Source organism: Xenopus laevis, chromosome 5L, assembly GCF_017654675.1.
Source record: "Xenopus laevis strain J_2021 chromosome 5L, Xenopus_laevis_v10.1, whole genome shotgun sequence".
Taxonomy (NCBI): domain Eukaryota; kingdom Metazoa; phylum Chordata; class Amphibia; order Anura; family Pipidae; genus Xenopus; species Xenopus laevis.
In genome coordinates, this window is record NC_054379.1 from 43,112 (window position 1) to 56,997 (window position 13,886).

Sequence of the window (13,886 nt, forward strand, 5' to 3'; positions counted from 1 at the left end):
TGACATATCACTGTCTGCTGGTAGGCTAGACCTTTGATGCCATGTTATTGGAATAATGTCACCTCAATTGGGGAATTAGTGTCACAACATTCCTTTGCAATTTATGACATATCACTGTCTGCTAGTAGGCTAGACCTTTGATGCCATGTTATTGGAATAATGTCACCTCAATTGGGGAATTAGTGTCACAACATTCCTTTGCAGCTTATGACATATCACTGTCTGCTGGTAGGCTAGACCTTTGATGCCATGATATTAGAATTGTTGGGAGTTAGGCCCACAAACTTCACACATTATGACATGGCTCCTTCTACCTGATTGGTTAGACCTCTGATGCCAAGGTGTTAGAATTTTTGGGAGTAAGGTATAAAATGAGGACCTTGGGCAAATAGAAGTCAGAACTCTCCTGATTGTGCTAGCTGCTTGAACAAGCTTGATTTGGGAACTTTGGAAAATTGTTGCAATGGCATCTGATGGGTAAGTGGCTGTAGTATCTGACTTGTAGGCTGGTATACCAAAAACTGTGCTTAATCACAACAGTGAACATCTTTGCTTATATCACATTCACTTTTTCCAGAAAGAACAGAATGCAGTTGGCCTGCAAATACTGCATGAAAATCACAGACCGGCTGCCTGGACATCTCCGTAAGGTCTGCAGGAAAGGAGCGAGTGAGGCAGAGATCGTAGCCCTTGTCGAGGAGTCAAGGGCAATAAATGAGGATGTTGGTGAGGAACCTCAGTGTTGTACATTACAAGCAGCTGAAGGCTGGAGCTGATTCTGATCGATCTCTGCATTTCTTCATCAATTTTCTGGAGTCCAATGGATGTTTAGTTTGTGAAAAGCCATCACACACAGAGGGGTAAGCACTCCATAATACTTGATCAACATATTATTTGAGAGTGTAATAAAGGTGGAGCAGCCTTGCTATATGTGTGTGGTTGATAGAAGTAGGATATATGCAGGGCCGGAACTAGGGGTAGGTAGAGTAGGCAGCTGCCTAGGGCACAATCTTTGGGGGGGCACACTTTTAAGGGGAATTTAATTTTTTTTTTAAAATCACTGGATTGCTTAGCCCATCTTTCATACTTCAGTGGAAGCACTCCCCACCTCCCATTTGGCAGCTGCTGGCACAGGTACATAGATGTTTGGGACACTATGATGGATTTTTTTGGCTGCCGCTGGATACAGATAGGTACAGATTGGGTGCAACAATATGAAGGATGCTTTGTCTTATGCTGGCACAGGTACAGATTGGGGGCTTTGGGGATATCTGAGGGATTGGCTGCTGTTGGGGCAAAGGTACAAATGGGGGCAATATGATGGCTGCTGGGACCGGCGGCAGCATGAATGGTAAGATGTGAAATGGTAGTGCAGGACTGTGTGAGGGAGGCACTGATTGAAGCCCTTACCTAGGGTGCCGAAATACCTTGGCCCGGCTCTGGATATATGTATTAAAATGCTTATGTGTATATAGTTTAGCATTCTTTGCTCAAATGTATATTGTTTGCACACATTGTAATTGTGAATATGGCATGATGGATGCTTACAGTTTTGCTTTATGTTACAGAACCTCAGCTGAAGAAGTGGAGAATCCAGTGCAGGATGCTGTCGAGACAGAAGAGGATACCTGTGAAGAAGAAATGGATATAGAGCATCCGTTTCTAATGCTAAGGTAAAAGATCCAAGAAGTACAAGACCAAAGTCTGTTTGTGATGGTTTATCTTTATTACAGTTCATCAGGGTCATGCCTATGACTAAGTGCCCCCCAAGGCACGAAACGCGTAAGGCCTTTGTCGTGATGTTTTTGTAGTAAAATAATAATACATCTATTTTTGTAGTGAAATCCCGGTTTGTGCCAGCCCATCACCAATTATTATTTGTTATACTATTGCTTTGAGCTACAGCTTTGGGGCTTTGTGCACCCGGATCCCCCATTTTCTTTGAGGAAGTTAACCCCAAATTTACAACTTACTATTTAACTCGCTGGCACCAAACTTTTGTATACATGTTGGGTCTTCATCAGGGTCATGCTTTATATCCTATTCACATGGTTCCCTCTCTCTCTTTGTCTGTCTCCTAGCACATCTGCCAGCAAGATGTCAACAAAAAAGATTATGGAGGAGGCTGGACTTCACAGGAAACATACAACTAATTCACCTCTGCTGCAGGGATTCAGAAGCTACCTGGAGAAAAAGTATGCCAAGTCTGGAATCAAACATGAGGTACATTTTTAACACTGCACTCTTGGGTACTGATTTTATTTCTAGCTTTACATGACTAAATGGCAAACCAGTTAATTCTAACCTTCTACCTTCAGGTCGACAATGTATCAAGATGGTTGCATTTTGTGAACCCAAACGAACCTTCCACTAGCTGCATCCATAACATTGAGAGGAGCATGGAGTTCTTTAGGGTGATCGGAGCTTCAGCAGCCAGCCGAGCAACTGCAAGAAATTACATGAGCGGTGTAAAAAAATTTATTGCTTATGTCACCTCAGAGGATCAGCTGTTGGAAGAGGATCCATCTCTGCGTGGGTCAATTCAAAATTTTTTAAAAAGCATGACAGAGGCCCAGAAATCCATTTGCAGAGGTGCCAGTAAGAAAAACTCTGTTGGAAGGTAAGTCTCATTAACAGCTGGTGATGCTGTATAGGATATGTCTGTTTATAGGCCTGTGTGCTAAATTTGCCTTTTGTATTTCTCTTTTTACAGAAGGTGCACAAATCCAAGAGAGTGCCAAGAAGTGCTAAAACTGGCGAACCACTATTTTGCTGAGCTTATTGATCGGGCCAATGCCAGAAATGAATTAGAAGAGAGGGATATGACGTCCGTGCTTTTCTACTTGGAAGCACTCCTAATATTACAGCACCTCCAGAGACCAAGTGTCATCCAGCACATGACCGTGAGTACTATTATACTGTTATCTGAAAACATGAATATCATCTCACCAGGGCTGGAACTAGGGGTAGGCATGTGATCCTACACCAATCATGATGGGGGCACACTTTTAACGGCTTTTGTTTTCTTTTTTTTAACCCTGGTTTGCTTGGCCTTTAATAGTTTTTCAATTTTATAAACCGCCTATTACAACCCCCTCTTGTTTGTGATTTGTACTGCGGACAAAATCACTCCCCACCTCCCTCTTAGCAGCTGCTGGCACAGGTACATATTTGTGGGCAATAGGGTGGATTTTTGGCTGCTGCTGGAACAGGTACAGATTGTGGGCAAAATGAGGGCTTGGCTGCTGCTAGCACAGGTACAAATGGGGGTAATATGATAGGTGCTGGAACAGGTACACATGTTTGGGGCATTATGATGGATTTTTGGCTTCTGTTGGCACAGGTACAAATTAGGGGCAATATGATGGGTTTATTTGGCTGCAGCTGGCATAATTACAGACTGGGGGTAACACTATGATGGCCTTTTTGTCTTATGCTGGCACGGGTACACATTGGGGGCAATCTGAGGGACTGACTGCCGTTGGCACAGGTACAAATGGGGGCAACATTTGCTACTGGCACAGGTACAGGGGGCAATCTGAATGGTAAGGTGTTAAATGGTATTGTAGGACTGGGTGGGGGGGCAATGATTGAAGTCCTTGCCTAGGGTGCCAAAATACCTTGGCTCGGCCCTGGATCTCACACTAGACAAAGTTTATCTGATCGGTTTAAGCACATTTTCTAATTTTCATTTTTTTTAATAGGTTCAACAGTGGCTTGAGAGGAAGCAATACAAGAGCCGCTCCACAGACAGCGCAAGAGCCGCTGTCATAACGGTAAAGGCTGGAGCGCAACACATGGTGGTCCTCAATGAGGTCGAGGAGATGTGGTTCGACACATATTTCCGATTTATCCGACTAACTTTTATAAAGAGGATCGCCAATGGAGACAAGGGATACTTTTTTGTCTCCAGCAAAGGTTCAAAAATTCAGAACCCAACAACTGATGTTCACAGATTCCAAGAAAGGTAAGTTATTTTCCTACTTGGAATATTGTCCTCAAAGCCACCATCATCTGATTGCATTAATGGTCACTCAAAGTATCGGTAAACAAATATAGCACGCTAATTTTGTGTTTCCGCTGTAGGTTTAATGCCTGTCTGTCAACCGGGAAGGAGGCACTGCACTTTTTTGAAAAGGTCGTCACCTGTGAAAGCAGTTTAGAAGACCAAGAGTTGATCAAAATATATCTGAGGGCAGATTTCAAAGGAATTGAAAGCAACCACACACAGTATATGCGTGCTGCAATGAGAGTCAGCGAGCTTCAGAGGACATGGGAAGAGCCATCAAACTCAAGGTAAGTTGCTGATTGAGCATCATCAGTGGGGGTAGCCATTGTAGTTGTTGACGTCTTATCAAACTGTTATTCTTCTGTAAACTAAGAGTTGTGATTTTGTTTTCCAGAGATGGACAAGTGCCTGGAACACTCAAAGAAAAGATGTCAGAAAAGGAGATATCGTACAAAAAAATAGAAAACATGTTCAAAGTGGAACTTGACTCCAAAGGACCAACTGTGAAACAGTGCTGTGAGGTTTCAGAAATGCACGCAAAATACTGTTATGATAGATGGAGGAGGCAGCAGATAAAATGCCGCATGGATGCCGTTATTGGTAAGTATCACACATGCATGTTTTGTGTCGTTTTCTAATTGTTTTTTTTTCTGCAACGGTACCAACATTTTTTTTTAAATTTCAGCACATTACAAGCATGAAAAACCCAACCTGAGCCAAGTCTACAACTACCTTCGACTAAAAGGATGGGTTAAGAATGTTCCAAGCGTGGAGGAGATTCTGCTGCACTGGGAGGCTAGGGAACAGCCAAGAAGAGAGGACAACGATGGATAAATTCAAAGTTTGATTCAAACCCAGCAGTGGCCAGGATTAGCCATTGTAGAAGACCCGGACAAGGGGCAAAAAGTCGTGACCCTCAAGGTGGGTGACTTTATTTGTGACTATCATGGCCAGGTTATCACTGCAAAGGAAGGGGAACAGCTAATGAGGTCTGTGGAGCAGTGTGAAATGGGCTATCTGTATTTCTTCATGGACAGAAGGAACAAAAGATGCTGCATTGATGTCCAGAATGTTCCTTGCCCCTGCCACAGTGAACTAGAAACCACTTACGGGAGGAAAATCAACCTGTCCCGTAAAAGGCCAAACCTTAAACCCACAATGAGGTATTTTGCCAATGACTCCAGGCCTCACATACTGTTTTCAGCAAACAAGGACATCGACGTGGGTACAGAACTCTTGTTTGACTATGGGGTAACGAGGAAATCATTTTCCGGGGAGGGGGCAGACCTACCCTGGATTGATGAGTAGTTCCCCTTCTTCTCTTATGGATATGAACTTGCATTGATGTTGAGACTGGCACTTTTAACTGTTGGCACACTAACCTGGTATCTGTAAAGGCACCCCTGCCCCAACTACTGCTCAAACAATGAAAATAATGCAGGTGTCACTGTAAAAGCAACCGGCACCAGCTTTGCCACTCTCTACAGCAGTTAAACTGAATGGTGATGTGTTCCTGATATATTTGTTTATAATTATTATTAATTATTTTTCTTGGAAAAAATTATAAATAACATGTTATTTTTTAAATCTGTGGTGCATGGGGGGTATGTGTCATTTTAGAGATATTGAATATTTTTGTAAGGTGGATGCTAGGGGCTTTGTTGTGACAGGCCCAATAACCAACCAACATGGGCCTGTATGGTCCAAGGCCTATACAAGCAATAAGATAGTTGGCTTCAAGCTTGGGTCACACTGGATGTGCTACTTTACATGGTGCTGGTCTGTTACTGCCAGCAATAGTCATGTCATAATATTGGTAGAATATTGAGTCAGTCACAGAGGTGGTTAGCAGTACACAGACTGTATACCTCCTAGCTGCTCACCTGGTTGGGGGGGAGGTGGGGGGGGATGTTTGCTGGCAGGAGCTAAACAATGGCTTGTGCTCAGCTCATTAGCAATTGAAAGACCCAGCCCTGCACAGCTCTTTCCCCACCATCTCAAAGAATACAACCCCCATCATGCTTTCTGTTGGTGCTGGGCCCTTACTGCCAGCAATATTCCTGCTATAATGAAGACAGTGGGATCATGGTAGTTGTAGTTTACACCGGTAGTTTACCTGCAGCTTTCCACAATGGTCCCATCCACCTCAGCTGTTTGGGCAGTGAGAAAGAGATCGCTGTTGTGCTAATCTGGGGTTAGCATACACATCCCAGCATGCTTGCTAACCCCAATATAACCTGTACATTGCTGGCACTAGCATTCTGGCCAAATCTGTATGCCATTTTAATGAGGGGTCCTATCTTACAGAAACCTTCCAGGTGGATTGCCTATATGTTAACCTTGCCATCTCTCATTCACAAAAGCAGTATGGCAGTTCTGGCAGACATGCCAGGCCAGTGCACGTTTACCTAAAAGTGCATGGCCCATCCAAGGCTATCATCTTGGCCCTCAAATTGCTAGTGACAAAAATTGGCCAAAGTCAAACCTTCAGCTATTCAAGATTGCCAGAGCAAAGACAGTTACTGGCCAACGGGGGCTTTCTTCTGGGCCCTTGAATTGCTAGGGCTCACTGAAGCCAGGGAGGGGATGCCAGGGGCTTTGGACATGCTGGGCCTTTTGCAGCAGTGACACAAAATGGCCAAAGTCCCCCTGCAGCCAGACATGAATGCCAAATCAAGAAGAGTTACTGGTTCATCCGAGGCTTTCCTCTGGGCCCTTGAATTGCTAGTGCTCACTGAAGCCAGGGAGGGGATTCTAAGGGCTTTGGACATGCTGGGGTCTTTTGCAGCAGTGACAAAAAATGGCCAAAGTCATACCTTCAGCTATTCAAGATTGCCAGAGCAAAGACAGTTACTGGCCAACAGAGGCTTTCTTCTGGGCCCTTGAATTGCTAGGGCTCACTGAAGCCAGGGAGGGGATGCCAGGGGCTTTGGACATGCTAGGCCTATTGCAGCAGTGACACAAAATGGCCTAAGGTCCCCCTACAGACAGACATGAATGCCAAATCAAGAAGCGTTACTGGTTCATCCGAGGCTTTCCTCTGGGCCCTTGAATTGCTAGTGCTCAATGAAGCCATGGAGGGGATTCTAAGGGCTTTGGACATGCTGGGGCCTTTTGCAGCAGTGACAAAAAATGGCCAAAGTCATACCTTCAGCTATTCAAGATTGCCAGAGCAAAGACAGTTACTGGCCAACAGAGGCTTTCTTCTGGGCCCTTGAATTGCTAGGGCTCACTGAAGCCAGGGAGGGGATGCCAGGGGCTTTGGACATGCTGGGCCTATTGCAGCAGTGACACAAAATGGCCTAAGGTCCCCCTACAGACAGACATGAATGCCAGAGCAGTGACAGTTACTGGCCAATCCAAGGCTTTCCTCTTGGCCCTGGAATTCCTAGGGACACTGAAGCCCAGTAAGGGGAAGCTAGGAGATACTGCACAGAGCCTGCAGACCGCTCACCACTTTTTAGCTTACCTATGGTTGGCAGTACATGCCACACAGTTGTGACAGGCCCAATAACCAACCAACATGGGCCTACATGGTCCAGGGCCTATACAAGCAATAAGATAGTTGGCTTCAAGCTCCGGTCACACTGGCTGTGCTACTTTACATAGTGCTGGTCTGTTACTGCCAGCAATAGTCATGTCATAATATTGGTAGAATATTGAGTCAGTCACAGCGGCGGTTAGCAGTACACAGACTGTATACCTCCTAGCTGCTCACCTGGTTGGGGGGGGTGGGAGGGATGTTTGCTGGCAGGAGCTAAACATTGACTTATGCTCAGCTCATTAGCAATTGAAAGACCCAGCCCTGCACAGCTCTTTCCCAACCATCTCAAAGAATACAACCCCCATCATGCTTTCTGTTGGTGCTGGGCCCTTACTGCCAGCAATATTCCTGCTATAATGAAGACAGTGGGATCATGGTAGTTGTAGTTTACACTGGTAGTTTACCTGCAGCTTTCCACAATGGTCGCATCAACCTCACCTGTGTGGGCAGTGAGATAGAGATCGCTGTTGTGCTAATCTGGGGTTAGCGTACACATCCCAGCATGCTTGCTAGCCCCAATATAACCTGTACATTGCTGGCACTAGCATTCTGGCCAAATCTGTATGCCATGTTAATGAGGGGTCCTATCATACAGAAACCTTCCAGGTGGCTTGCCTATATGTTAACCTTGCCATCTCTCATTCACAAAAGCAGTATGGCAGTTCTGGCAGACATGCCAGGCTAGTGCTAGTTTACCTAAAAGTGCATAGCCCATCCAAGGCTATCATCTTGGCCCTCAAATTGCTAGGGCTCACTGAAGCCCAGTGAGGGGATGAAAGGGGCTTGTGACATGCTGAAGTCCTTTGCAGCATTGTGACAAAATAGCCTAAGGTCCCCCTACATCCAGACATGAATGATAAAGCAGTGAGAGTTACTGGCCCATCCAAGACTTTCCTCTGTGCCCTTGAATTGTTAGTGCTCAATGAAGCCAGGGAGGAGATGCTAGGGGCTTTGGACATGCTTGGGCCTTTTTCAGCAGTGACAGAAAATGGCAAAAGTCCCACCTTCATCCATTCATGATTGCCAGAGGAAAGAGAGTTACTGGCCCATCTGAGGCTGTCCTCTTGGCACTAGCATTGCTAGAGCTCACTGGAGCCCAGGGAGGGGATGACAGCTGCTTTCGACATGCTGGGGCCTTTTGCAGCAGTGACAGAACATGGCCAAAGTCCTCCTGCAGCCATGCATGAATGCCAAATCAAGAAGAGTTACTGGCCCATCCGAGGCTTTTCTCTTGGCCCTTGATTTTCTAGTGCTCACTGAAGCCCAGTGAGGGATGCTAGGGGCTTTGGGCATGCTAGTGCCTTTTTGCAGCAGTGAAAGAAAATGGCCAAAGTCCCCCTGCAGCCAGACATGAATGCCAAATCAAGAAGTGTTACTGGTTCATCCGAGGCTTTCCTCTGGGCCCTTGAATTGCTAGTGCTCACTGAAGCCAGGGAGGGGATTCTAAGGGCTTTGGACATGCTGGGGCCTTTTGCAGCAGTGACAGAAAATGGCCAAAGTCAAACCTTCAGCTATTCAAGATTGCCAGAGCAAAGACAGTTACTGGCCAACGGAGGCTTTCTTCTAGGCCATTGAATTGCTAGGGCTCACTGAAGCCAGGGAGGGGATGCCAGGGGCTTTGGACATGCTGGGCCTATTGCAGCAGTGACACAAAATGGCCTAAGGTCCCAGACAGACATGAATGCCAGAGCAGTGACAGTTACTGGCCCATCCAAGGCTTTCCTCTTGGCCCTGGAATTCCTAGGGACACTGAAGCCCAGTAAGGGGAAGCTAGGAGATACTGCACAGAGCCTGCAGGCCGCTCACCACTATTTAGCTTAGCTATGGTTGGCAGTATATGCCACACAGTTGTGACAGGCCCAATAACCAACCAACATGGGCCTATATGGTCCAGGGCCTATACAAGCAATAAGATAGTTGGCTTCAAGCTCCGGTCACACTGGCTGTGCTACTTTACATAGTGCTGGTCTGTTACTGCCAGCAATAGTCATGTCATAATATTGGTAGAATATTGAGTCAGTCACAGTGGTGGTTAGCAGTACACAGACTGTATACCTCCTAGCTTCTCACCTGGTTGGGGGGGAGGTGGGGGGGATGTTTGCTGGCAGGAGCTAAACAATGGCTTGTGCTCAGCTCATTAGCAATTAAAAGACCCAGCCCTGCACAGCTCTTTCCCAACCATCTCAAAGAATACAACCCCCATCATGCTTTCTGTTGTTGCTGGGCCCTTACTGCCAGCAATATTCCTGCTATAATGAAGACAGTGGGATCATGGTAGTTGTAGTTTACACCGGTAGTTTACCTGCAGCTTTCCACAATGGTCCCATCAACCCCAGCTGTTTGGGCAGTGAGATAGAGATCACTGTTATGCTAATCTGGGGTTAGCCTACACATCCCAGCATGCTTGCTAGCCCCAATATAACCTGTACATTGCTGGCACTAGCATTCTGGACAAATCTGTATGCCATGTTACTGAGGGGTCCTATCATAAAGAAACCTTCCAGGTGGATTGCCTATATTTTAACCTTGCCATCTCTCATTCACAAAATCAGTATGGCAGTTCTGGCAGACATGCCAGGCCAGTGCAAGTTTACCTAAAAGTGCATGGCCCATCAAAGGCTATCATCTTGGCCCTCAAATTGCTAGGGCTCACTGAAGCCCAGTGAGGGGATGAAAGGGGCTTGTGACATGCTGAAGTCCTTTGCAGCATTGTGACAAAATAGCCTAAGGTCCCCCTACATCCAGACATGAATGATAAAGCAGTGAGAGTTACTGGCCCATCCAAGACTTTCCTCTGTGCCCTTGAATTGTTAGTGCTCAATGAAGCCAGGGAGGAGATGCTAGGGGCTTTGGACATGCTTGGGCCTTTTTCAGCAGTGACAGAAAATGGCAAAAGTCCCACCTTCATCCATTCATGATTGCCAGAGCAAAGAGAGTTACTGGCCCATCTGAGGCTGTCCTCTTGGCACTAGCATTGCTAGAGCTCACTGGAGCCCAGGGAGGGGATGACAGCTGCTTTCGACATGCTGGGGCCTTTTGCAGCAGTGACAGAACATGGCCAAAGTCCTCCTGCAGCCATGCATGAATGCCAAATCAAGAAGTGTTACTGGTTCATCCGAGGCTTTCCTCTGGGCCCTTGAATTGCTAGTGCTCACTGAAGCCAGGGAGGGGATTCTAAGGGCTTTGGACATGCTGGGGCCTTTTGCAGCAGTGACAGAAAATGGCCAAAGTCAAACCTTCAGCTATTCAAGATTGCCAGAGCAAAGACAGTTACTGGCCAACGGAGGCTTTCTTCTAGGCCCTTGAATTGCTAGGGCTCACTGAAGCCAGGGAGGGGATGCCAGGGGCTTTGGACATGCTGGGCCTATTGCAGCAGTGACACAAAATGGCCTAAGGTCCCAGACAGACATGAATGCCAGAGCAGTGACAGTTACTGGCCCATCAAAGGTTTTCCTCTTGGCCCTGGAATTCCTAGGGACACTGAAGCCCAGTAAGGGGAAGCTAGGAGATACTGCACAGAGCCTGCAGGCCGCTCACCACTATTTAGCTTAGCTATGGTTGGCAGTATATGCCACACAGTTGTGACAGGCCCAATAACCAACCAACATGGGCCTATATGGTCCAGGGCCTATACAAGCAATAAGATAGTTGGCTTCAAGCTCCGGTCACACTGGCTGTGCTACTTTACATAGTGCTGGTCTGTTACTGCCAGCAATAGTCATGTCATAATATTGGTAGAATATTGAGTCAGTCACAGCGGTGGTTAGCAGTACACAGACTTTATACCTCCTAGCTTCTCACCTGGTTGGGGGGGAGGTGGGGGGGATGTTTGCTGGCAGGAGCTAAACAATGGCTTGTGCTCAGCTCATTAGCAATTAAAAGACCCAGCCCTGCACAGCTCTTTCCCAACCATCTCAAAGAATACAACCCCCATCATGCTTTCTGTTGGTGCTGGGCCCTTACTGCCAGCAATATTCCTGCTATAATGAAGACAGTGGGATCATGGTAGTTGTAGTTTACACCGGTAGTTTACCTGCAGCTTTCCACAATGGTCCCATCAACCCCAGCTGTTTGGGCAGTGAGATAGAGATCACTGTTGTGCTAATCTGGGGTTAGCCTACACATCCCAGCATGCTTGCTAGCCCCAATATAACCTGTACATTGCTGGCACTAGCATTCTGGACAAATCTGTATGCCATGTTACTGAGGGGTCCTATCATACAGAAACCTTCCAGGTGGATTGCCTATATTTTAACCTTGCCATCTCTCATTCACAAAAGCAGTATGGCAGTTCTGGCAGACATGCCAGGCCAGTGAAAGTTTACCTAAAAGTGCATGGCCCATCCAAGGCTATCATCTTGGCCCTCAAATTGCTAGGGCTCACTGAAGCCCAGTGAGGGGATGCAAGGGGCTTGTGACATGCTGAGGTCCTTTGCAGCAGTGACAGAAAAGGGCCCAATGTCCCCCTTACAATCCAGCATGAATGCCAGACCAGTGAGAGTTAGAGGCCCATCCAAGGCATTTCCAGGGTTAAAATTTCACAATCTTTCTTAACTATACTGCCACGGTATGGAGAATAATATATTGGGCTGACCACACACCCCAACATTTTGGAAGTAAAAAGAGGGAGTAAAAAAATTTTTTTGCATGTAGTGCAGTAAAAAAAATTGTTAGAAAGTATCTTATTTGCACCTGTTGGCTGTTCTGTGCTCTCTGCCAAAAGCCAATTAAGTTAGAAACTTTCTTTTTCTGGCTGTTCAGTGCAGTGAAAAGAGGGACTTTCCAGTACAAATGAGGGACTGTCCCTCCGAAAAAGGGACACTTGGGGGGTATGGGCTGAGTTATATATACAAGAACAGAGAGGTGATGGTAGGGAATAGTTAATAAAAAGCTGAGAGTTTTTGCGTAAAACTAATGTGTGCTCTGGTGTGTTCTGTCCCCTGCCACTTATCACTATGTATAGGCATCTCAGAGAATTGATTGGTGGTGGTCAGCTGGCGCCCGATTTGGATGCGCTGGCGCCCTATTCAAAAAAAGGGACACTTGGGGGGTATGGGCTGAGTTATATATAAAAGAACAGAGAGGCGATGGTAGGGAATATCTTTATTAATGTGTGCTCTGGTGTGTTCTGTCCCCGTCACTTATTACTGTAGTATAGGCAGCTTAGAGAATTAATTGGACGCGCTGGCGCCCGACTTGGACGCGCTGGCGCCCGACTTGGACGTGCTGGCGCCCGAATTGATCGTGCCGGCGCATTCCATAAGTTGGACTTTCCGGATAAATGATCTAGTTCCTAACAGGTGGCAGGTGCTGTGCAGAAAGAGTTACAGCTTTTCTGATGGCCAGATACATTTGCGCTGTTGGTTAAGTAGTACGGTATTGAGCGCTGGTCAGTAGCGCATGTCTGAAAGTCAGCGCTTGTTTCTTTGCGCTTCCGCTAGTTTGGTTCCACTTGTTCCGGTCCACTTGGGTCCACTGGCTTCCCGTAGATTTTTTGCGCCTCAGAGCGCAATGCGACGTCACTGGTAGGTGTAAACGGTTTCTCTTCCCTGCGCAGACTGCAACCGCGGGGGCTTGGTCAGTAGCGCATGTCTGAAAGTCAGCGCTTGTTTCTTTGCGCTTCCGCTAGTTTGGTTCCACTTGTTCCGGTCCACTTGGGTCCACTGGCTTCCCGTAGATTTTTTGCGCCTTAGAGCGCAATGCGACGTCACTGGTAGGTGTAAACGGTTTCTCTTCCCTGCGCAGACTGCAACCGCGGGGGCTTGGTCAGTAGCGCATGTCTGAAAGTCAGCGCTTGTTTCTTTGCGCTTCCGCTAGTTTGGTTCCACTTGTTCCGGTCCACTTGGGTCCACTGGCTTCCCGTAGATTTTTTGCGCCTTAGAGCGCAATGCGACGTCACTGGTAGGTGTAAACGGTTTCTCTTCCCTGCGCAGACTGCAACCGCGGGGGCTTTTCCACTACGTAGGTGATTTCTGCTGGGATTTCTTCCAATACCGAGGCTCATAGGAAAGACATGTGTTAATATAAGGTGATTTGCAAATGACTGTGCGCATGGTGCTTATTGAAAAACGGATATTTTTTCAAACTTTATTTTCTTTAATCCAACTTGCTTGGCTAATGGCGCAGTTGATGCCTTAATACATCTGCCTATTTATGAGTATAATTTGGGGCTGGTATTGGGCAGTCAGTAATATTGGGCAGGTATTGGGCAGTCAGTAATATTGGGCAGTCAGTAATATTGGGCAGGTATTGGGCAGTCAGTAATATTGGGCAGTCAGTAACATTGGGCAGGTATTGGGCAGTCAGTAATATTGGGCAGGTATTGGGCAGTCA

General features: G+C 46.6%; 1 protein-coding gene across 2 annotated transcripts; it reads left to right on the forward strand.

The window, feature by feature from the left end:
• The first annotated feature begins 216 nt into the window (after positions 1-216).
• On the forward strand, positions 217-5,869 carry LOC121393587. 2 transcript variants are annotated; one of them, XM_041562417.1, is made up of 10 exons: positions 217-477; positions 578-860; positions 1,569-1,673; positions 2,082-2,223; positions 2,319-2,620; positions 2,714-2,903; positions 3,705-3,967; positions 4,087-4,296; positions 4,404-4,609; positions 4,695-5,869. In XM_041562417.1, the coding sequence occupies exons 2-10, from the start codon at positions 715-717 to the stop codon at positions 4,841-4,843; spliced, it is 1,713 nt and encodes a 570-aa protein (XP_041418351.1). In that variant the 5' UTR covers positions 217-477; positions 578-714; the 3' UTR covers positions 4,844-5,869. The 2 variants fall into 2 exon arrangements, with proteins under 2 accessions (XP_041418351.1, XP_041418350.1); XM_041562416.1 differs by having other exon boundaries at positions 217-860.
• The last annotated feature ends 8,017 nt before the right edge of the window (positions 5,870-13,886 follow it).

What these genes read in the sequence shown, in the direction of transcription:
- LOC121393587 (XM_041562416.1), top strand. Translation starts at nt 715, where the DNA reads ATGAGGATGTTGGTGAGGAACCTCAGTGTTGTACATTACAAGCAGCTG. An exon ending in AAGCCATCACACACAGAGGG is followed by an intron (nt 861 to 1,568) that starts GTAAGCACTCCA and finishes TTTATGTTACAG; the next exon opens with AACCTCAGCTGAAGAAGTGG. An exon ending in AGTCTGGAATCAAACATGAG is followed by an intron (nt 2,224 to 2,318) that starts GTACATTTTTAA and finishes TTCTACCTTCAG; the next exon opens with GTCGACAATGTATCAAGATG.